The following is a 24977-nucleotide window of genomic DNA, read 5'->3' on the forward strand; positions in this document are numbered from 1 at the left end:
TGCGATGGCGCTGAATGAGTGTTACTTAAGACCAGTCCTCTAAATTCTGGCCGTCACAGCACCCCCACAGTCATGTGATTGTGATTCAGGCGCTTGGTGACCAGCTCACGCTTACAAAGGTTGCAGCATCCTGCCGTCACATTATCATCATTTGCAACCTTCTCTGCTGGCTTATCACAAGCAAAGTCAATGGGGAAGCCAGCAGGGAAGGCCGCAAGTTGCTTTGGTAAGTCACCCCAGCTTTCCTGTGCTTGAGCATTGCTGTCCACCCTCCAGCCTTCCTGAGCTTGTGCCTCCCTGTGCCATCCACCCCCGCCTTCCTGCACTCGTGCCCTGCCATGTTATTCATCTCCCGGCCTTCCTATGCTTGTGTGTGTCCTGCACACACAAAATCAGGAGAGTATTATTTTGCAATGAGTCAGAACAAATGCTTTAGAGGCAGGATAGGGGTCAGCAGTGGGTTTTAGGAGCAGCAAATATAATGCCAGTATAGTGTTCTCCTGACTCAATAATGGGTGGATACTTTACCTCAGCTGGGGATAAAATTTACTCTTGAGTACTGGCTACGTATTTTCAGCCTAGAAAAGTAATAGGCAATCTGGTGCCTTGCAGGTCTTTTAACATATTCGCTTGCTATTAGATATGCTGGCTAAGGGTCATAGGCTTTGAAGACTGCTCACTAAAGCAAGTTACATAACTGTGAAATTGATGTGAATTTAGTAAACTAATTATGAAATCAGCAAATCCGACTTAAAGAAATGATTGTAAATCAAGTGTGTCAATAATACCTTAAATGCTTCTTTCAGCTGTGAACTCTGCAGACAGAAAAGAACCAGACCAGAAGGAAAGCAGAGTAGGCTCACACGAAATTCCACAGGCATAAATCTACAGCTAATGATAAGCCCTGGAACACAATATTCTGGAGCTGGGGAAAGCAGGTTTTGGATTCACTACATAGAAAGCCCCTGCATTTCCCCTTAAGGGCTCAAGATCTGGCATCTACCTATATAATATATTACCCTTCTTTTGGAAATAATGGCCAGGTGGGGGAAGAAGGCAGGGAATGTGAACAACACAATAAAGCAAATCTTCTAACTAAACCTGAGGTTACTAGTTAGAATCACCCAATAAATCTGGAACTAAATCTACAGCTGTTAGGTAGGATATTCATATCTGAGAAATGATCATATTGACTTTTCATTTACAGGGCTCAAAACTCTAATTCCTCCTGTTTAACATCTATGTGAAGATGTTGGGCAAAGTAATTTATTGGTATGGGGTCACATATTATCAAAACGCTGTTGACACTCAGCTATTTATCTTGATTCCGGAGTCAGCCAAGTGATGTTGTCCAGGTCTAATTCCAGGGGCTAGAGGCTGTGAAGGTCCACATGGGAAGAAACAGATTTAAGCTTAACGCTAGCAAAACTGAGTGGCTGCATGGACCACCTAGATCTAGGAACTCTCCATCTTTAGTTCTGAATGGAAGCTGTGCTTTCCCTGATGGAACTGGTGAAGAATCTGGGGGTCTTCCTGCATTCTCAGCTTCTAGATGAAGATCAGGTAACAGATGTGCCCAGAAAGGCCCTTTCAAAGTATTGTCGAAGGCTTTCACGGCCGGCATATGATGGCTGGTGTGGGTCTTCCGGGCTGTGTGGCCGTGACCTGGAAGTTTTGTTTCCTAACGTTTTGCCAGCACCTGTGACTGGCATCTTCAGAGTGCAGGAGCACAGACAGGAGCAGTTCTCTCTGTGCCCAGGTGATGTGACCCTTTTGTGGGTATTTATAGAGATCTGAGGGGGGGGGGAAGGGGGGATTGGGTGTGTGTGGGGGGGGTTGGGTTACTGAGTGGCTGCTTGTTTTGGTGTCAGAATCTGTGTGTATCTTCCTGGGGATTAGGTAGGGTTTTTTCTTCTATTGAATTGTTAACGAGGGGCTGCTGGGGGTGATTAGCAAGTTCATTGTGTGAACTGTTCACATGTCCTGGTGGTTTTGCTGAGTTCGTTGACCTTTTGCAGGCTGTATTTTTCAGGACTGGTAGCCAGGTTTTGTTGATTTTTAGACTCTCCTCTTTTTTATTGAAGCTGTGCTGGTGTTTTCAAAACACAGAGATACTGGACAACACCAACAGCCACTATACCAGGCTATACCGGGAAGCCACTGAGATTCACAAACACCAGCACAGCTTCAATAAAAAAAGAGGAGAGTCTAAAAATCAAAACCTGGCTACCAATCCTGAAAAATACAGCCTGCAAAAGGTCAACGAACTCAGCTCAACCACCAGGACGTGTGAACAGTTCACACAATGAACATACTAATCACCCCCAGCAGCCACTTGTTAACAACTCAATAGAAGAAAATCCCCAGGAAGATACACACATATTCTGACACCAAAACAAGCAGCCACTCGTTAACCCAAACCCCACCCATACCCCCAATCCCCCCCCTTTCAGATCTCTATAAATACCCACAAAAGGGTCACATCATCCTGGGCACAGAGAGAACTGTTCCTGTCTGTGCTCCTGCTCTCTGAAGATGCCAGTCACAGATGCTGGCAAAACGTTAGGAAACAAAACTTCCAGAACACGGCCCCACAGCCCGGAAGACCCACACCAGCCGCCCTTTCAAAGGTTTGTCTCATGCACCCAATATACTCATACCTGGATTGGGAGGGCCTTCTCAGTCACTCATGCCTTGGTCTCTTTGCTTGTGCACTACTGAAATGCAGTCTACATGGAGCTGCCCTTGAAGGCCACTCAGAAGTGCATGTGGTTCAGAATGTGGCAGTGCAAATAGTTATTTAGGTGTGCCAAAGAACACCTATGTAACACCTCAGCTACACAATTTGTGCAGATTACTAATAGGCTTCCAAACGCGATTCAAGGTGCTGGTTATTACCAACAAGGTCCAGTAATTTGAGGAACCATCTTTCTTCCATTGTTTCTGCCTCTCCTGTAAGATCAGATAGAATTAGCATGCTCTGTTAAACTGTGTCATCTGATGGACCCAAGAGGTATGTCTTCTCTGCCCCAACACATGCCCTCTGGAAAAGCATCCTTCCAGAGATTCAAACAGCCCCAACTCTGCTTTCCTTCAAACATGCCTTTCAGACCTGGCTCTTCCTCCAGGCTCTAGGCTACATGGGATATATATTCCTATGTGAGCATTTGTATAGGTTTTTAGAGGATGTTTGTTCCATCAGAATCTTCCTTTTCCATTCTATGCTTACTGCTTTATACCTTTGTTTGTAATTCTGTACACTGCTCAGAGTCATAGACAAGTTGGATAGCCTTAGATATATGGATTATAAATAAAATAAATGTGCATGAAAAAGTAAAATTTTATTCAATGATAAGGAAACAATACTAATTATTAACTGCAAGGATAATTGGCTTATATCCTAATTATCTAATTTGAAATTACTTAAGGAAATATTAGCTATTTAAGTAAAACATTTTGTTAGAAAATTAGATTTATAAATAACATCTAAAATTTGAGTTTAAAGAAAAATCTATTATATGCAGTTGCTTTGCATAGAACAGAATATATTACTTTTTTTCCTATAAATATCAGTATTCTGGATCTTATGGACATAAAGAAATCCAAGGAGATGGAGATTTAGCTTTATTCATATTGCGTTAGGCTACTTGGATGTTTCTTTAAATGTATTTAATGATAAGCTGCAAAGATGTCATAAAACAAACATGTCAAAAATGTTCATTAATGGGCTGCCCAAGAAATAGGTAATTACTATTTCAGAGCATTTGGTTTAGTAATATTGGTACACTGCACATCACACACACACACACACACACACACATTTCATCAACATGCAAAGCTCATATAAATATAAACCCAGTGGTATTTCTACTATACTTTTACTAACATAACTACATGTTGTTTTTTCATTTAACTTGCAAATAAATCTTTTCTGCTGGTTATCTATGGCAAATTCTTCTAAAGGACAGGAGACATTTGGAGTACTGTCCTGTACTTAAGACTTAATATGGGCTATGTTTATGTCCCAGAAGCCACTTTTTATCTACCGGATAACTCAAGAGTACTCCTTTTCATTTAGATATATTTTATTTCTATGTAATTTGGTCTGAATATGGCCTTGTGACCACATCAGCCAAATGGCCAGTTGGTGGACAACTTCCTTGTGGTCTACATCAATCACTTGCATTTTGACTGTTCTTTGTACTATTTTTATTTTAGAAAAACAAGGGCAAGAACTCCATGCCAACAAATTGGCTGACAGAATATGTTCCTTGTTAACATTTGAATTAGATCTCTGAGCCAGACTACTGTTAGATGTTCTTTCTGGAGAGGCTGCCACAGATTCTTTTTGTTGTAGATTAGTTAAGGGCTGCTTAATCTTGGTATGGTGTAAAACTGTACCAGAAAGCCAATCAGGAACCATTTCTCTTGGATTTCTCCAAAATAGACCAATCAGAAGTCTACCTATGCAAAGAACCAATCAGCAGACCAATCTGGAACTGGTTCTCTTGGAATTTCTTTAAAATAGACCAGTTGGAAGTCTGCCTAGAAAAGGAACCAATTAGAACCAGCTTTCTTGGATTCCTGTCATATGGACCAATCAGAGATCAGTTTGCCAGCTACAAATGCAAGACTTTAGTCAGTCCCTGTTCAGTTGCCTGTGAGTTGTTGAGAAGTATGCTACAAAGCAGCTCTCTCTGTCTCTGAAGATGCCAGCTACATCTGCTGGAGAAATGTCAGGACACCAAAAAACTAGACTATGGTCATTCAACCTGAAAGCTTATCACTGCTTAAAATGGAATAAACTTAAATTTTCTTTAAAATATAAATAAGCAAGCTGTTAAAATAATATAACTTGAAACTCAGCAGAAACACAGATAATGTATGCATATTATATATTCTGAGATATAGCTTCTCTCTCTCTCTCTAACCCCAGGCTTGTTTTATATCTGGAATTATTTTGCTACTTTTATATCAAATAATAAGTTTTGATCCATGAATTGACTGTCTAAGCTCAGAGGGGCAAATGCTGAATAGCTGACTCAAACCGCTATGAAATGCAAGATGTAAGTGATAATTTTATAGCATGTTTACAGAAGGATATCATGATGTCCATTCACAACAATAATACACAATGCCAAAACCTACAACTACCATTTTTTTCTACCCTACATCATAATGAGTCATGGGAAAGCAATTGCAAATCACCTGTTGTCACTAGATGGATGTGCTCTTGAAGTTACCAGGAGTTCAACTCAACTTCAAGACAACTTTACATTATTATAGGGGTACCACTGAACAAATGCCAAGTTAATTTCATTTAGTACACGAATCTAGCTTCTTATAACCTACCAAGATCTACAATAAGCAGAGAAAACTCTGTTTATGCTCCAGCTTGTAGACAGATATCTTCCGCAGTTCTGACAAGAGGCAGTGGTTACAAGCAGCTAAATAATCTGGCTGCTTAGAAATCTCTGGGAAGGGGGGTTGCTTCCTTTCTGTTTCAGGAGATGTTGCACTCTTGTGCTTGTCGCTTGCTCTTTTATTTTCAATATCCAGAATGAAAGAGCCAATGTTTCCCATCCCTCTAGTAGCACAATTGCTCCTCTTCCCTGGAGTGCCCCTAGATATTTCTTTAACGTTTTGTGTACTCCACATAGGAGACTATTTCCTTGGGCCTGAATTGGAGCACTACCTATTAGGGCAGTAACTAGTAGATATATAAGCCTCCCATATAAAAGCTAAACTCGTTTTTGTTCAGAACTGGAGGTAGAATCTACCTCACATGTGCTATTAAAATGCCCTTTGCACACTCAATGGCGATCAAACTTGATACTTCCAATTGTTAACAACTTTAATTGCTATCATGGCCAGAAGGCCATTACACTTCTTTTGGGTGACTACTCCTCAGAAACCTTTAAGATTGCAAAGTTTGTATCAATAGTTATAGCTCTTAGAAGCTGTGTGGTTCCTCCTTCATGCTATTAATTGTTAGTTGTTAACTGTTTCAGGATTTTCTTGCAATTTTTAAATTATATTCATTGTATTGATCTTTTTATTGTGTTTGGTCTTGGACCGTAAATAAACTTTGATATATTTGAGGGAGTCTCATGGTCATACCACAAGGGCTGTCTCCCAATCCACTAGTTGTGAAGAGAGGGGAATGCAGAAAGCTTTTTTAAGATAGCCTGTTTAGTTATTGTATGTTTGTGCTTTAACTCCAATGTCTTGTACAAATATAGGTAGTCTTTGATAACAATGACAATTGGGATTGGAATTTCCATTGTTAAGTGATGTGGTCATAAAGTTCAACGTCACGTGACTATGCTGCTTAGCGACAGAAATTCCAGCACTTTCAGTTGCTGTTGTTAAATGAATCATCACAGGTCATTAAGCAAGGATGTCACATTTGCAACCTCCTGCTAGCTTCCCCATTGACTTTGCTTGTAGGAAGCTGGCAAAGAACGTCATAATTGCAAGCTGGGCACTGAGCACCTGGATTGCAATCATGTGGCTGTGGGATGCTGTAGCCAACTTAAGTATGAGGACTGGTTGTAACTACCACTCATTCAGCTCTGTTTTAAGTTTGAACAGTTGCTGAATGAGTGGTCATTAAATGAGGACCACTTGTACATTTTATTAAATATTCTATCATTTCTCTTTGAAATTGGTCTTGGCAGAGTGTTTGAGACTGATGTTCCAAGTTACTTAAAACTAATTTCTCCAAAACACACAACACGTTATTGTTGTTATAACCTGGCAAAGATATACCAAAGAAGTATCAATATATTATTTCCTCAAGCATAATTTCCACTTGTTATTAAAATACAAAGCCAAAAGGATTTTTTAAAAAAAGTATTATTTGGTGGTATAACTCATCTTTTTTTCAAATCAAACATTTTTTGGCTCTCATTTTGGATTTTATGAGTTCTCTAACATTTGGAACATCCTTTTTCACTGTATCCAAATTTGTATGTATGTGTTTGAGCCCTTTAGCTCTCCTAATGCATTTTGGTCATTTCAAGTGCTTCCTTTACATTTTTTTCTTTGGCTCTCATGTTTTCTCTTATGACTTCATAAATCATACCACTCAAAATATGAAAAACATATAATGCAAAAATGTCAAGGTTAAGCAGCTTTATGGGGAGAATGTATCAATGAAAAAGGTTTGGTTACAGGCTTCTTGAATCAATGCATATGACTAGACTACAAATATCAGAAAGTCAAAAGGTCTTTAACAAAGCTGCCTACTGCAATTTTCTACATATATTACAACGCTGTAGTAGACCTTGAGCTTCTTACAAATTATGGCCAGCATCCAGAACAGCAAAAACAATTTCAAACGTGGATATAAATAAGCTTACACAAGTAGTATGACCAAGCCTCTGAATTATAAAAACAAGTTATAAAGCAAAAAAGGATGTGGCTCGACTTCTCTTGTGCAAAAGTCTTACGTCAGGGGAATATCAACAAGGAGTCATGGACCACATAGTTCCAGGGACAATTCCTGAAGAAAATCGAGAAAAATGACAATCTTCAAGCACATAAGAGACAATCTTCCCCTAAATTAACCCCTCGATAAAGAAATGTAATTAAGAGGAATACAAACCAGAGCCACATAATAGAATAGTGCCACAGTTTGTGTGACAATTATATGTTGCAGGTACACTTTAGAGACACCATGTGAAGTGTGATTCCTTAACGTATATATGGATTGAATCCTGTTTTGGATCTGACTTCTTAATTCATATGCACAGATATTTAAGAGTATTTGCCATACACGTACCTTCTATTTAAATGTTATACTATAGCAAAAATTTATAAATACAATCAATAAATAAAATAAATAACATACAACCATTCTCATATAGAGATTCTCAGTTTTCACTTGCTATGAATGCTACTGATTACACAGAACACTTACCCTTAATGCCAAAATATAAAACCCCAAGTACAATCTGAGCATGATTTCTCCTAAGCAAATCCTATTAAAAGAAACAGGAGATTCTCACAAGTCTTTAACCTGGTTATACTATAGGATTTGAAACTTAGTTTGAACAATTAAACTTATTTAGTCAAATATTTTTGAACACAAGCCTGAGATGGGGATATGGACACAACATTCACAACTATATAAATGGGAAGATAAGCTCATTATGAATTGCCAGAATCCTGGTGTGACTGAGGAAAAGAAGACTCTCATACTATGCGATATGTGTCTTTCTCTAAAGATGCTGTATTTAGATTAATAATTTAAATCTGAAAATTTACAAACATGGGCTAAATCAAAGCAATGGTTTTCAAATTGTGTTCCAGGGAATATTTATCAAATTTCAATCAGGGAAGGACTGTAGATTAATTGCAGAGCACAAGTTCTATAACCAGAAGGTCTCGAAAAGTTTACAGTTAAGGGATCTGTTTAGAACCAGGACTTGGCTAGATGGAAAATTAGGACAGTCTAGAATAACACAAAAAGCTAATTACAAGATTAATAATCCTAAGAAATTTTTCAGAAAAATAACTGGCCTGTTAATGCTCATCTTCACCTCTAAGAAGAGTGCTGGGTGTATAAGATACATTACTGGGCCCAAACAGTATGAGATGCCAGTATCCAATCTCAGAAAACAGAATCATTTGTAATTTTCAAAAGTTTTTCAATGGACAGACTATAAGATTCTCAGAAAGTTTAAAAAACAGTGTTTTATCTATGCAACAATTACTACTAGCAGAAACAGAGGAAGTGGCTTTTTTGCCATTAAAAATACAAGAAAGGGAAATCTGGAATACTGTATAATGCTTGTTAACAAAATTACTAGTTATAAATTTGTGTGGGAAGGAAAAAGCCAGAGAATATTGGAACTCCCAAACTTGAACTGGCACAGACTTACAGAATGAATTATACAAGATAGTCTTACTGTAAATTAAACCAGATTTAGATTTGAGTTGTAGGATTTATTGGCATGTATCAATTATTCTGCTTACATATAATTATGCATATATTCATTCCAGTATTTGTAATACTGACTCTTAAAATAAAGTCAGTGTATATACAATGTATATACAGTGCATTGAGTTTTCAAAACAAATACAATATAACAAGAAAACACATCATTGTCAGTCTGTAAATAGGATTACACAAACTGCATTCTCTGTAATATTTGTTGTAACTTTAAATGTAAGAAATATTAGAAGCCTATTGGTATATAGGTAGAAATCCTAAGAGAGAGAGAGAGAGAGAGACAGACAGACACACACACAAACAGATGGTCTTTACAGCTACTGAATATACAGTATACTATACAGGTAGTCCTTGACTTACAACCACAATTGGGACCAGAATTTCCATCGCTAAGTGATGCAGTCGTAAAGCAAGATGTCATGTGAGCGCATCGCTTAGCAACAACAATCCTTGCAGTCCTGGTTGCTATCATTAACCAAAAATCGTGGGTCATTAGGCGAATACCCACCCCAATCCAAGGCATTCTGGGCTTGGTCTCAGTAAGGTAAGGACTGCCTCCAACTCCCCCTACCCACCTATCTCCCTTCCATCTCTGCTCTTTTGGCTGCCCTGCACTCTGCCTTGGGGGGCAGCAAGCAGCCCCAGAACTGCATGGCTCTGGGGCTACTTGTCACACCCCAGGAAGCCACAGCTGCCCCAGCCCAATCCTAGCTGCAGTCGCCCTCGCCGCCCTGCACTCTGCCGCACCAGCTGACCTTCGCTGTCTTCTTCCTCCTGCTGATCAGACATGCTGACAAGGTTGCTGGGCTGGGGCTGGGCTTCGGGCTGTGAAAAAAAAAAGGAAATGCGAAGCCCCACCTTGCCCAGGGGGTTTTTGGCAGGCCACAGCTCTGGGGCTGCTTTGGCTTTTTTCTGCAGCATAAAGCCCAGCCCCAGCCTGGCCCAGCAACCAGGCCAGGCACACCTCACCAGCAGCGGGAGCAAGAAGACAGTGAAGGTCAGCTAGTGCGGCGGAGCACATTGTGGCAGGGGACCAAAAGGGCATAGACTGTGGGGGAGATAGGCAGGTGGGGGGAGCTGAAGCTCCCCTGTGGTTTTAAGTGTGGGCGGACTGCCAAGTGCCCGAATTTTGATCACGTGACCCCAGGGGTGCTGCAACGGCCATAACTTTGGGCATGGGTCATAAGTCCCTTCGTTCAGTGCCATCATAACTTTGAACGGTCATTAAACAAATGGTCATAAGTTGAGGACTACCTGTAGAATATGTGTATCATTTTAAATATTCACAAATATGAGTAAACTAGTTCCCTAGCAGATAAGGGACATGAAAAGCAGGAAAAGATGTATTCTATTCCCAGCTTCTTCAGAAATCTAAAATTATTTGGAGAGGAAAGAAAATCGCAATCACTTCTTCCCAAATAATGCAGACTCTGGGACTGTAGATATATTTGGGCCCTATTGGGATGCAGTTTGGACTTTGATGCTGAGTATCATGAATGTAGTACTTTATGGAAGAAATCTACTTTAAAAACAGATGGTATGACATTTGATTAGAAAGTATGGGCAGAGTCTGTAATAATTACTTTAAACTGATTGCTTTGTAATGACTATTTTAAGAAATTTCAAAAACTTCAGATAATTTTTCTTTGTCTAATTCAAAATCGTGGCCATATAATCAAGCATGTTTTGATTGCTCAGTATGGACTAATATGCCTCAATCACCTTAAAGATGCCTGAAACATTATTATTTTTGATGGAGTCTGTTCTTTAAATCAAACTGAATTTGAAACTATACAGGAAATTTTAAAATATCTTTGAAGTTCACATTACTGACATTTATAACTTACATAATACAGAACTGAAAAATCTGATAATGGTGTTTTCATGTTAAAGATGCTGATGCTATTTTGAATTACATTACAAAACCATGGAATTTCACTGTTTTTAAGGAACTTGGCTATATTAGGCATGGGGAATAGCCAAGAGAATAATAGAGGTACTGGGAGATTGGAAAGTATTACTTTTCCAGGTATCAAGAAAAGTACTACTAATCCAGGTATCAAAAATGACGAAGTATATCTGTTTGGCATATACTTCATTATATTTTACAAGAATAAATATTTTAATGTGTAATCTAGGTGATTTATACCAATTTAACAAGTTAATTTTGAGGATTTCTAATGGTTTATTATTTTTGGGTTTTTTGATTCCTTTGATATTATACCTTAACAATTAATTAAATTATTTGTTGGATGCATGTATATTACCTTTTTAAAACTTATTTTCATCCATTGTTTTCTGTGTATTTTATTTTTTAAAAATGCAACTTTCTTTTTAACAAAGGCTCTGGTATGACTTTATCATCACTGAGAGAAATTACTTCTTTGGTTTTTTCAGCCTCTTGGCTGAAGAAGGCCAGATTAAGCAATGAGGACTTGCTGAAGGGCCTAATCTCAAAAACAGTCTAGAGAGCATCTGCAGCTGAAAAAGTTACCCCCCCACCCCTTTAGTCTATATTACCAAATTCCAAGCATAGTTGTTTTCATTTAAATATATAAACGCTAAGAAATAAAAGGTGCAGCAGACATTTAGAATTATCACAGGAGTTAATAATGTGATTCAGAATCCCGTCCAAATAAAATAAGCCAGAGATTGTGCCCGGAGAAATAGTTGCTCCTTTGGAAAATCACACATTATTTCCTGGGTGGGCTCCAGATTTTCCTGGATCATGCAAAAGATGCCCCACTTTCCTGTTCTTCATAAATACTTTTTGCTAAATTTTGCCTGACAGTATGTCAGTAAGTGTAAATATTTGTCTGGATGGAAGATTAGAAAACTGTTCTTGTACAAACATAGATCCCTGAACCTAGTAACTGCCTAACAAACAAGAATAGAAAATGAGCCAACTATTAAACCATGCAGACCAGAACCTGTACAAAAGCCAGCCTAGGTGGCTTTTGCTATATTCAAACCCAGCTGCAACAATGCGTGCCAACAAGAAAATGTTGTCAAAGAGCATTTCACCCCTTGTCGATGTGGGCAGCAAGAGATGCCTGACTTTGCTTGCCTTTGGTGGCAGAATTCTATTTCTTGTGAGCAAAAGTTGAATAAGACTGCAGAATCCTCAAACCTAGCCTTTAAACATTTTCAGGCATCAGGAACATGTCAGGAGCACAGACAAATGACACGTGGGCACCAATTACTAGCACAGAATTTCCACCTTAAATGGCATCTAAGGCAAGAGACTTCTGTTTTATAGAGCTACTTACTACATGCTCCGCAGGTGAAACATCCATCGTGGTAGAGATTCCCCATTGCCTGGCAAGCCTGGTTTGCACCATATACAGCTTTGTTGCATTTCACGCAGGTTCCTAAAAGGAGGGAAGAGGAGGAGGAGGAGGAGGAAGAGGAGAAGGAATTTATAAGGTGACTTATCAGAAGCAGATTCAACAAATGACAAAAAATTCAAGAAGTATCCCCAGGACAAAATGGGATATTTAGATTTATAGCATCAAGAATTCAATGAAATGCTATTTATTAAATAAGATAATGGCAGTGAGGAGCAAGGAAGCTTAAGCAGATTTTTTTTTTTAACTTATCTGCAGCACATTCTGTTAGTTTCCATCATTCCTTTACCCTAACAAGGTTCGTATGCTTATAGAAGAAAAAAAAGTTATCTAATATCCTTGTCAATTGCCAAAGGTTTACTGCTGTATGAGAAAAGGATTTTCTTCCCTATAAATCTTATGATTATTTTATGATGGATTTCAACGCTGGCTTAGGAAGCATGTGTGTGTATGTTCATTTATTTCATTCTTTTGTCATATATAATAGGAATGGGAATCCAGTAGACTGTGCACTTTGCTTACTGTTGACTCTGAAAGTCCTTTCTGTGGATTTGTGGATGCCCAAGACTGTACCAGTACTATTACAACAGAATGCCAATACCAGCAGTATTTTTTCTGGAAAGAGTGGTAAGTAAAATAGGTGCATTAAGCCCCTCAAACACTATTGTTGTTTATACCCCACTGCCCTCCTGAAAAAGGTTTTTTTTTAAATAGAAGACTTGAAACGTAGCAAAAGAAACATAAAAAGTCTGCCTATCACAAGCAACATAATAAAAGTTCCAAATAAAATGGACCAGCACAGAGAAATTTAAATATTCATGGAGTATTGTTTTCGATCACATATTTAATTTTAGTTAGGTCGCCAACAGACTTTATCCTGTGATTCTAAGGTATCACAGAACACCTGCCAAACTGCTCCAGGCCAATGTCACACTATGACAGCAAGTCAATTGCTGCCAAATGCCTGAGCAAAGTTGCACTTTGCCATTATAGCAATGATAAAGGACAAGGCAGAATGGTCAAAAGGAGACATTTTAAAACCAAAGGGAAATTCAAAGGCCCTTAGAGACTATGTGCTGAATTACTAGGTAGTACTAAGAAATGCGTCTACAATGAAAATAAAATGCAAAACAGAAAACAGTTAAAAGGTTTTATAGAAATTTGCTTAATCAGCAAATGGAAACAAATGAAATGGCTGTGGGAAGCCGTTCAGGTCTGTTTTGAAACAAGCGTGATATTGTGGTATTGCACAATAAATAAAGAACTGGAGCAGGCATGCATAATCACAAGGCCCATCATTTATTGCATTTTAACTTTGTTTAATAGAACTTGGTATGAGTCCTTGAAAATGAAGGCCAACCCATCCTCAGTTGCAGTTTTACACACACGCACACACACACACACAGGAAAAAACATGAAGACATCATATTAAATGGTTATTTCATTCTATTTGCTTTCAATTCCAACTCTATGGACTAGAGAAAACAAGAATAGCCTTTCCCCCCAGTAGTTGTTATATACCCGCTGAATATAATACTGAACACCTTTTGGAAATACAGAGTTTTTACTTATTTTATTTATGAGCAGATTCTCTTGCCTCAATGCGGATGCACTCTAGACAATAATGTACACCAAACAACCCATTCAGGAAATGGAGACTGATGGGCTTAGGAATCCTTGGGCATGTTCACATGGTTAAGGAGGTTAATTTGTTGCTCTGTTATCACAAACAAAAGAAAAAGAGCTGTCTCCAAATACTTTTGTTTTAAGGATTCATCAAAACCATAATGTGGAAAGAGTTAATATCTGTGACAATAAAAAAGGCAGATGCGACTGTGGAAAGAAGCCAGGAATATACCAGGTTATTTGCTTCATCCTCACAAGTCATTTGTGGGAACAGCCTAAATTTAAATTTATAATCCAGATAGTGTTGTATTCCTCTGGAATCAATAAATTTTAAGCCATAATTCATTTTCCCAGCAATGGATATTTCTCAATAAATCAATCTATAGGAAGAGCAACAAATGTATAACTTTTCCCAGACAATTCCTTAAAATGGAGTTTTAATATGACTGAGTAAACTCATGCCAGATTATTTTCCTACAATCATTTCCATATGGAAGAACAGTTGCAATATAAGTAAAGTAGGATAGACCTGATTTTCATCATTATTTATTATGACACAAGCACTTTCTTTTTCCTAAAGTCAGACTGTTGCTGAACTCCAGCCCTTTGTTACGTAACTACACACTTCTTTTTGAACATCACATTAAGAACAGAGCTACTGGGTTACAGAACACAAAGGTTCTTCTTTTATCAGATAAAGAAGTTTGAACTAATTTGTCTGTTGGGAAAGTAAGAATCATGCCAACTCCCAAATCAGTCTACATTTAATCTATTTAATAATAGCTCACTTGGATACTCAAAAACGTCATTTGTCAGAATCTGATTAATACCAGATTGGGACATTTAAAACATTACTTTTCCTGTTAAATCAATTGCAACAAGCTGGTGCCTGAGCAAGCATAACTTGTTCAAGTCCTCTGATTATAAGAAAATTCTGTTCTAGTGTGACAGAAGACAACTTTATCCTGTGTTAAACAAGTAATGCGCTAGATTTTTTGGATCATTTCTCCAAATAGGAAGCATTAGTTATCTTACTGGACAACCAATACATTAAAGAGGAAGCGTGCCCAGTTATACAGGAAATAAGTCAATTACCTACTCTTGTGTATAACTAGTAAATCTTGTGAAATAGCCATAATCATGCTTATAACTGGGCCTGAAATAACTACTTTAGGTTGATAATGACACAATTTATACTTCTTTGACAGTTAGCAATACATTGTTATTACAGCTAAAAAAGACTGCACTGTGCACAACAGACTGAAACCAAGTGACTTCTTCTACACATGCTTGCATATAAAAACCAGCCAATGTTCTAGATACCAACTATTCAAATACTGTTATTTAATATTATATGATGTCTGTATAAGTGTCAAGAAAAACAGAAGAATAAATGTGTCTAATAACGGAACAGGATAATAATTGAACAGGATGGATTCTACTTTGGGATTATGTCCAAAATGGTAGTGCCTTTAAATTAGTATTCAGTAGGAATATATCGCTCACTATAATTATCTTTATGTTTTACAATGCTATTATACTTTATTCGTTCTTGCCAATCTCTGCTTACTTGTCTATTTTCTCAACCCAGAACTGAACTTTTGGTTTTTCCTACCTGCTTGCAGGTTTCTCAATACTACTTTATCTTGCTCCTGAAAAAAATTTCCTTGATCTCCTTAAATTCAAAATGAAAATTTCTTTCATTTTATGCCAAGTTTTGCTATTCACACCTAAGTGCTAAAGTTGGCTTTCTGTGTATTTTTCTTCCTATTTCTTGCAACAGCTCTTATTGATCTTCTTTTGTTGTTCAGTTGTTAAGTCGTGTCCGACCCTTCGCGACCCCATGAACCATATTGCGCCAGGCCTTCCTGCCCTTCACTGTCTCCCTAAGTTTGCTCAGTTTCATGCTCATTGCTTCAGTGATGCTATCTAACCATCTCATCCTCTGCCGTCCCCGTCTCCTTTTGCCTTCAATCTTTCCCAGGATCAGGGTCTTTTCCAAAGAGTCCTCTCTTCGCATTAGGTGGCCAAAGTATCTGAGCTTGAGCTTCAGTATCAATCCTTCCAATGAGCAGTCAGGGTTGATTTCCTTTAAAATTGATCTTCTACCTTTATTTTTAAGACTATACTGGCTTTTATACTGTAATTTCAGACACTTCCCATTTCCCTGGTTTTGCTTGCTTTAATTTTACAATTTCACACTGCTTATATATATTTTCTACAGGTGTTTTCTCACATGTCTTAATTAGCAAGAAAAATAACCCAATTAGCATTCCTTTTGTCTGTTTTATCCACCAATATTCTTCCACCAAACACTCAATTTTGTAGCTAGTCAACTGCCTTGTTCGACATAGGCTTTTATCCTATGATTGAAAAACAATTCTATCATTCTTATTTTTTCTCTTTATATGCATCTTGGTTCTGATTAGAATATCTGCAGGATTTATTTTTAAGTTTTTATAGAACCAAACTCAATTAGACATTTTATAAAGAACAATCTCTGAATTCACCTTATGTTCCAGATTTACAAAATGCAATTCATACACAATTATCATACACCTTTATTCATGTGCTGTGTGCCCTGCTTTATCTTTAAATTAAAAATTTCCTAACATCATTTCTCATGAATAACACAAGATTATGAAGTCTCATGTTTCTAAATCAACAAACAAATACAGAACTTAAAAGATTTTTCTTGAATGCAGAAGTGGAGTTATTGGTGGTTTCAGACTGATGGCTGAATAGATGGTGACTACTTCAAAGGACAAAGCTCATATAATTATCCAGTGAAATGTTTGAGCACAAAGAAATTAGCAATACATTTTCAGGTGCAATGGCAATCCTTTAAATTATCTGCCATAAGTGCACTTTAACCTTGGAATAATATTAACAATTGCTCAGCTTGAGCAGTGGAATCAGAAGCAGAAAAATGTGTTTATTATGTATCCTTGGTTCCTTGTAAACATACTGGATTGGCTGTAAGTCTCTGCAGAACTGAAAAGTATACAAAAGGAGACATTATATGAAAGCTTGTACAGTACAGGATAGCACTAAAACAAGTATCAATTTCTTAACATGACCACAGACTTTCAGTACAGCTGAAGAACATTTACTGCAATACGATCAAGCTAAATTGTTGTTAATAGTAAAGCAACTATAAGTTAAACCCATGAATATATTAAAAATGGAAGGGAGAAAAAAGAAAAAAAATAATCTGTTTACACTAAGCATAAATAGTAAAGCAACTGTAAGTTAAACCCATGAATATATTAAAAATGGAAGGGAGAAAAAAGAAAAAAAATAATCTGTTTACACTAAGCATAAATAGTAAAGCAACTGTAAGTTAAACCCATGAATATATTAAAAATGGAAGGGAGAAAAAAGAAAAAAAATAATCTGTTTACACTAAGCGTTTAAACAATTTAATAACAACTCTTCAAATATCAACTGGGAAAGCATTCCAAAGAGCAAATGCTATCGCTGAAAAGTCTCATATGTGAGGGACTGCAATATGACAGTTGACAAGTTGTGGCACCCATAACAGAACCTCTCCAAATAATCTTAGTAATTTTGCAGGTTTATAATGGGGAAGGCAATATAATAGGCATCTCATTCTTTTTAGGGACTATATGCCAATAGTAAAACCTTAAACTAGAAGGTAATTGGTAGCTCTTGCAGTTACTTCAGCACAAGAGTAACATGTGGATGTCAGGTTTTCTCTAAGCAACCTGGCTTTTGCATTCTGCACCAGCAACAACTTCCAGGCCAGATACTACAGTACTGTAATCCAAATATGAGGTTACCAATGCATGGGCAACAGTTGCTGGACTACCTCTGTAGAGAAAAGGCATACTGTAGTTAGTAACCAAACTCTTGAATAATTAATTGATAATTTAAAAGGCTGTTTTCAAAATATAAAAATCAAGAATCTAAAGTCTTAGGGATTTGTGATTTTACAAGACAAATCGTAAACATGATTTTATTTCTTGTCACTGCAGCATTCCTCAAGTTTTTAAAAAAAATCTACTTAAGTAAACATGGAGGAATGTTTGAATGTAGGCAGAAAGTCAGCAACCAAGGTCTTGCATGTACTACGTGAACCTCCTACAGCACTATAAATAAGAATATTCAAGGTACCAAAAAAATAAAGCAAAATCAGGAAATTGCTTTTTCTTTACCTCATTAAATCTGCTATTCCTCATCAAAACACTTCCTAAAGCCTTGTCTACAAAGTGAAACACATGTCACCTTTATTCAACAGATTTTGAAGGAAAGGATAAACAGCGGGACACATACAATCTTGAGACTATATCTGCCGTACTTAATTGGTCTTTTTTTTAAAAAAAATGCACTGGAATATCTGTCTCTAATAGTTTTCTATAACTGGTGCCTTTCAAATGAATTGCATTATGTTTTCGAGAAATCCTAGGTATACTTTGTTGCATTTATTTTGAAGGAAAATCCTTTATTAGCACAAAGAACTGTTCAGATAGTTCATAGTCATTTGTCTGCCTGCTTAAGATCTGACATGGGGGCAGTACAATACAGAGTAACTACCTCATGAACTTATATATTCACTCTCTGACTAGTTTCACACATCAATCTAAGCCATAGCTTGTTATCTATCGTCTACAGAAGAAACAACAACTGGCTGAATTTACAGAAGTTAATTCATAAACCATGGTTCACAATGGCATTGGCTGCTTTCATTACAAAGTTCCTCTCATTTTCAGTAACTCCCAAAAAAGATGATTAATAAACAACTTGTTCAGTAATTGCATCTAGGCATTTACCATATTCAATAACAACCCAGATGATGCTAATTGTAACCAAGGACAAGAAGTAAATCTACACTTCTCCTCAAGATATATATGTTCATATACAATGATAGATGGACTACCCATTCAGATTTGCCTATCCAGCTTCTTTATCTAGTTGTCCAACTATGGCCCACCCCAACAAGGCATCTTCCACCAGATGATGCCTTAAATCAGGAAGTTTCTTCACACATCAGGCATGAGAGATGGAAAATATCTTCCTCACTGCCTCATATAAACAGGTAATCTCAGTGAAAATTATGTGTCAGAAGAATGTTGGCAAGTATTAATCCGTCAACAGATCTATTTTATTTTAAATTTTTATCCTGCTTATTTATTTATTTATTTACATACACACATACACAACTCAAGATGGCAAACACACTAGTAGTCCTTCCTCCTCCTATTTTCCCCACGACAACAATCCTGTGAGGTGAGTTGGGCTGAGGGAGAGTGACTGGCCCAAAGTCACCTAGCTGGTTTTTCATGCCTAAGGCGGGACTCACAGTCTCCTGGTTTCTAGGCCAACACCTTAACCAGTACACCAAACTGGCTTTTTTGCCACCAAGGTATTTTTTGCCACCAAGGTTTCCTTTCACAGTGATATAACAAGACAATTCAAATGTGGTTGCCAGCAAAACTAGCAACGATGTCCCTATAAATGCTACGCTAGATAATTAATTTAAGAAGTGTCAAGTCTTCTATCAAGCCAACCCACTTTCATCCTGGCTGCCAATTAATCTTACCCAATTTTGAGCTGGTTTTAATTGGTGTTCTACTAAGCAAATTGCAATGACTTAATTATAAATAATGTTGTGGCCTGATTTATTTGTTGTTGTTTTTAAATAGGTTACTTATACATGAAAGTCTATCTTCCCATAAAAGACATTTTCAGAATTCAACCATGTTTCTATTTTCTTTAAAAAAAAATCTAAAAATTCAGGTACAAAAGAAAAATCAAACATCATAGGTGGGAAAATGCAATACAATTTACAAACCAGACTATTTTTAAAACTGAAAACTGACTCCATTCACAGGTAACTCATTTCTGAAACTGAATGTACTACAGCAAAATCACTACCCACACATTTCAAATGTAATCAAGTCCAACTATTTCCATGTAACACTGGATAGCTTCATCTTTTCAAGATATTTATTCTTGATAAAATTGTTTTTTTTTCTTTTAATGTCACCAGTAGTGCTTCACAAGTTTCTAACAACTCTCTGTATGGATTTCTCATCACCTACCCTGTTCTCATATGGCATGAGAACCCGCACAGAAATAAACTGGTCTTTGGGTAAGTGTTCCAGAAAAATGTGTGATAGGTGCTGATCAAAGCTGAACTGACATTTTTTTTTTTAAAATTAAAAGCTGTATATAGTTCTGCTCCTGGTTTAGATGTCTTAAGCATCATGACATTGCAATGCAAGTCTTGCCCCTTTTCATTGCTCTGCAATGTTGCATGCATGTGCCAAAGGGGTGGAACTTGCAACATGATGCTATGATGTTGCTTTTGTCATTCTGATAAAGGCAGCAATATTTGCAGACACCACTATTGAAATGGCATATTGAATAAATCCATAACTACACTCATTTACTGACATCTGCAATAAACACCTGGTGCTTCCTATCTCCACTAAAAATTGCAACATAATTTTTATTAAATAAATGCTCAAACTTTAAATATATTCAAGTGCAAGGTCCTGTTACATTTTGGACACTGCATTTTGCATTATGACATATGCATGTGCATTATATGGTATGATTGAGAAGGTTGGAAAAGTTCACTTAAATGTCTTGCAGTCTCATGGAGAGTGAGGAAAAAGGAAACAGAGAAACATTCCCTCATTACCAAGATCCAATTCAAAGAAATTGATTTGCAGAGAGGGCTGTGGGATGCACAAACCTTTTAGAAACTAAAAGCTCATCTACTGCTTAAAGTTCATATGTACATCCAAATGAGCTGTAGGATAAATCTTTTCTCTTCAAGGGTTCTGTCATGAATTGGGATGGAGAAAACTTAAAATGGAAAGTCACACTGGTAGTAGTAATCTGTGCAAGAAGCATTGCTAGCTTAGCTCCAAGATGTTTTGGAACTGTGAGGAATTAATCCTAATAAATTTAGCTTCCCTTGGTATAGGCAGCTAGGTTTCAAGAGTAAAGCAAAGCAAGCAATAGTTTTGACTTTGTTTCTACCTTCAAGACTGGTCCTATACAAAGATGACTCTGTTCCATTTAGCATCCTGTGGAAATCAGGGCATGACTTGCATCCTGGTGTCTAAAAAGGGAAGCCCTTGAGCACAGTTTATCTGACTTGGCTGCTGTGTCACAAATTGCAAGAAATGTTGTCATCAGAAAAAGTCATAAATCTAAGGGGCTCACAAGCTGTCAATAATGAAACTGATTTTCTTAAGTGATTCAAAATTATCCCCATCTAAAATGTTTAAAAATATACAGATACTATTTCTGTTTGGGAAGTTTCTGGAGTGCACATATAGTACTTAAAAACTAACCGTTTTTAATTTAAAAAACATCCATTCTCAGAGGGTTGAACTCTGACAAATTTGGAAGATCCAGTTTGGGAAAAGCTATTCTACTGGAATCATAATTCTAGACAGCAAAATATTTATTTATCTTTCAGTTACCTTCACTTTTTGGCTTCTTTAATTAGCTGCAATGCGCCTATGGCCTCATACTATTTTTTTTGGCCTCAAGTGAGTCCTGACTCCCCCAGTTTTCTAGGCAACGTTTTTGGAAATGGTTTGCTACAGCTTTCTTCTAGGGGTGAGAGAGTGACTAGCATAAAGTCACCAGTGGGCTTCCATTCCTAAGGCAGGACTAGAACTCAGGTTTCCCCGTTCCTAGTCCAGCACTTAACCACTAGACCAAACTGGTTCTGTCTTTCTCATGCTTGTTAAGGAGACAGCATAAAGGATTCCACTGGGAACTCACCAGTCAGCTTTTCTCTTTCCCACTGTCTAGACCTTCTGTTCTCTAAATTACTGTTCCTTTCTTTACATACAGTATTTTCAAGCAGATCATAGTATACTGGTTGCAATGCTGACTATTTAGTGCATGGAGAATATTTGAGTGTATTTATACACATCTTATCACTCAAAAAAGCAATATCTCAAATGCAATTCAATCCAAATTCCTTTTTATGCATTTCCTAAGCTAAGCAAGTAATCTAAAAAATATTCCAGATTGGCTCATCCAGAGACATGCAATGGAAACCTTCATACCTTAAAGGCCACCATTATCCACAAACACATTAACCTCCATTAGAATTTGCGACCTCCATCCACAATTCAGATAAAACTACAGTTCTACCCACTACTTTACCCTGCACTTATCCTACACATTGTAACTCACAAACCTTAGAAACTAACAACTTACTGAGATAATAATTTTATTGCTTAAATGCTAAAGAAACACATCTGTTATCAGAAGAAAAATGCTGCAGCAGTTATTCCAAACTTTACTTATTAGCAGAAAACCCCCAAGTTTAACTGTTTAGTTCCTCCAAACATTCATTAATTTTAAATTAGCCACATAATATGAAGCTAAAATAATTTCTTTCAGGGAATGCATACATGTGAAAATCCAATGCTAGAGGCAAAAGATAACTATCATTCTCATGTTCCATTTGTAATCTTCCAGAGTCATGTAGTTAGTTATAATTGAATGCTGGAGAAGATGCACCCTGGCCTGACCCAGCAAACCACTTTGTAGGTTCTTCTGCTCTTAATATTTGTTAAAGCCTCCTGACATTTATCTGGCAAAATTACCCATTTTAAAGTACATAGGGTTATTGCTGCTGAAGTTATCTGTCCTGTGTTAAATTATCTGTCACTACGCTGCAATGCACAGGGAAAAATGAGAATTGCTTTGTATTCTGTTATCATTGTACTGTAGAAAGGGAAAGAATTTGGAAGTTTGCCTGTCTATGATAGTTCTTGTCTTTGTTCTTTCCAACCCAATGAATGATGGAAAGAAATTATGTAAAGAGAATTGTGACTCTGAAAGTTAGCACAGTCACTCTCCAAAATATGAACAGAATGGAGTAAAATTTGGCATGCTGGGAGAAGCCAGTAAAAGAAGTTTAAGTTTCAAGATGGGATGGATCAGGCCAAGGGTTATAGAGAATGAATGAATGAATGAATGAATGAATGAATGAATGAATGAATGAATGAATGATTTCCCCAATGCATCCCTACAGAAGAGAAAATTGGGCCACAGCTTGTGATATTGACAACCATTTCATCCCAGTCATGCAACCCACAGCTCAATGTATGTAACCTACCTTTCCAGGGCACAGACACAAACATACAATCACTGATGATAAAGAGGTTGAAAATAATTCCAGAAACCATGCTCGGTATGCTTTCCCTACCTTACTTATACTACAAACTGTTGGTGCAATTTATTCTTACCTACAGGAAGTCTGACATCCTTCCCTTATTCGAAAACACTGGAAATATATCCAATCAAACCAATCTTTATTATAGTCATAGACGATTACAGAAAATATTTTCAATATTCTAAAAGTGAATAAGATGGAAGGATAACTCATTTACTAACAATATTGAACAGGCAATCTTAGTGCTGTTACTAAATTTGAGATCTAAAAATGGAAAAATTAAAAGGCACCTAGAATTAAAAGCAAAATCCTGTTAATTTTCAATAGAACCAAGAATTTTAATATCATTTTAGAGCATAGGTACCCACTTCTGATTAAACTATATGACGTCTATTAAAGTTATCTTAGCTTTGTATTGAGAAAAAGGAACTGGAAATCCACAAGATTTTACATGGCTCACTTATGTTCCAACTTTTATTTCTTCTTTCCCAAGTGATAAAAATATTGATTTGACCACAAACAATTGCTTTAAATGAGTCCAAAACAATCTCTAAATTTGCAGAATATCTACTTGTATTAAAAAAAAATCCTGGAATTCTTGTTTCAATTGCTTTATAAAATATGAGTTTCTTAATAACAATGTATTTCAATATTTCCAAGAAGCAACGTATTTTTTTCTTTAAAAAAATGAAAGTGTTATCGGAATATTGTCAAAAATTATTACCGAGCCTATATTATATTTACAGCTTGTGTGCCACACACACACACACACACACACCAAAAAATCCACCACTGACACTCTTTACAAGAGCCAAGCCTAGTGGCTAAACAGCAGAGATATTGAATTCTTTTAAATGTTTTAAATGTTCTCCAGTTCCAGTTGAAAAATAACAATCAAGCAAATCAACCTATAAACTAATAATTAAACCTTGGGTTCCACCCACAGCAGACCAGAGATTGTATTTAATATTCACATGCTTCCAAAGTTCTATTAAATAGGAGTTGGCTGCTCTTACATGTAGGGAAAGATACCAAAGGTTGTGGAGCAGCAGGGAAAGAGAAATACAAGTAGTCCTCACTTAACAACCATTCATTTAGTGACTTTTTGAAGTTAAAACTTTGCTGAACAAAGGGACTTACAACTGGTCCTCACGCTTACAACCGTCGCAGCACCCCAGCAGTCCCGTGATTACAATCCAGGTGCTTGGCAACCAGCTTGCACTTACGATGGTTGCAGTGTCCCAGGGTCCTGTGATTACCATTTGTGACCTTCCTAGCCAGCTTCCAGCAAGCAAAATCAATGGGGAACTGCATGATTTGCTTAATGGCCGTAGTGTTTCGCTTAATGGCCGCTGCAAAAAAGATCTAAAATCAGAGGCGACTTGCTTAACAACCAGCCAGTTTAACAAGAAGTTTTCTGGTCCCTATTGTGGTCATTAAGCGAGGACTACCTGTACAGTATACACGTCTAATTGATTGCCCCACATACAGCAGGCTTCACACACATGTATCATAGTTTGTTTACCCATAACACCTTAAATAAACTATGGTGACTAATACCAATACCAAACAAATCCATTATGAGATAGCATGATGTGCACACCCAATCAACATGCAGGTCTCAGTTTGCGCCACCGGCTACACAGAATGTGCCCTCAATTGACTCATTGCACTGCTATCATTTGCACAGGTGAGGAGATTTAGCAGCAACTGTTCCTCTTAAAATAATGAAAAGACTCGGCCCTTTGCCCCAACAACCATTCAATGCAGTCCAACAAATAGGGATTGAAAGCCAACTTTGCAACTATTTCTTGACATCAGCTGGCAAGGCTGCCAAATTAGTTGCCTAAACACAAACAGTCTAAAA

The 24977-nt window shown here is 37.2% G+C and overlaps 1 protein-coding gene across 2 annotated transcripts in view; it reads right to left on the minus strand.

Moving 5' to 3' along the window:
- Positions 1-24977, minus strand: part of LIMD1 (LIM domain containing 1) — a 41127-nt gene that overhangs the window by 12216 nt on the left and 3934 nt on the right. For both annotated transcript variants that reach the window (XM_007424995.4, XM_088150913.1), the window contains exon 3: positions 12229-12330. In XM_007424995.4, coding sequence (XP_007425057.1) covers positions 12229-12330 — 102 coding nt within the window. The remainder of the gene's footprint in view (positions 1-12228; positions 12331-24977) is intronic.

Source organism: Python bivittatus, unplaced genomic scaffold, assembly GCF_059951505.1.
Source record: "Python bivittatus isolate LINGU-HERP-01145 unplaced genomic scaffold, Pbiv_v1 ctg000610_np1212, whole genome shotgun sequence".
NCBI lineage: Eukaryota > Metazoa > Chordata > Lepidosauria > Squamata > Pythonidae > Python > Python bivittatus.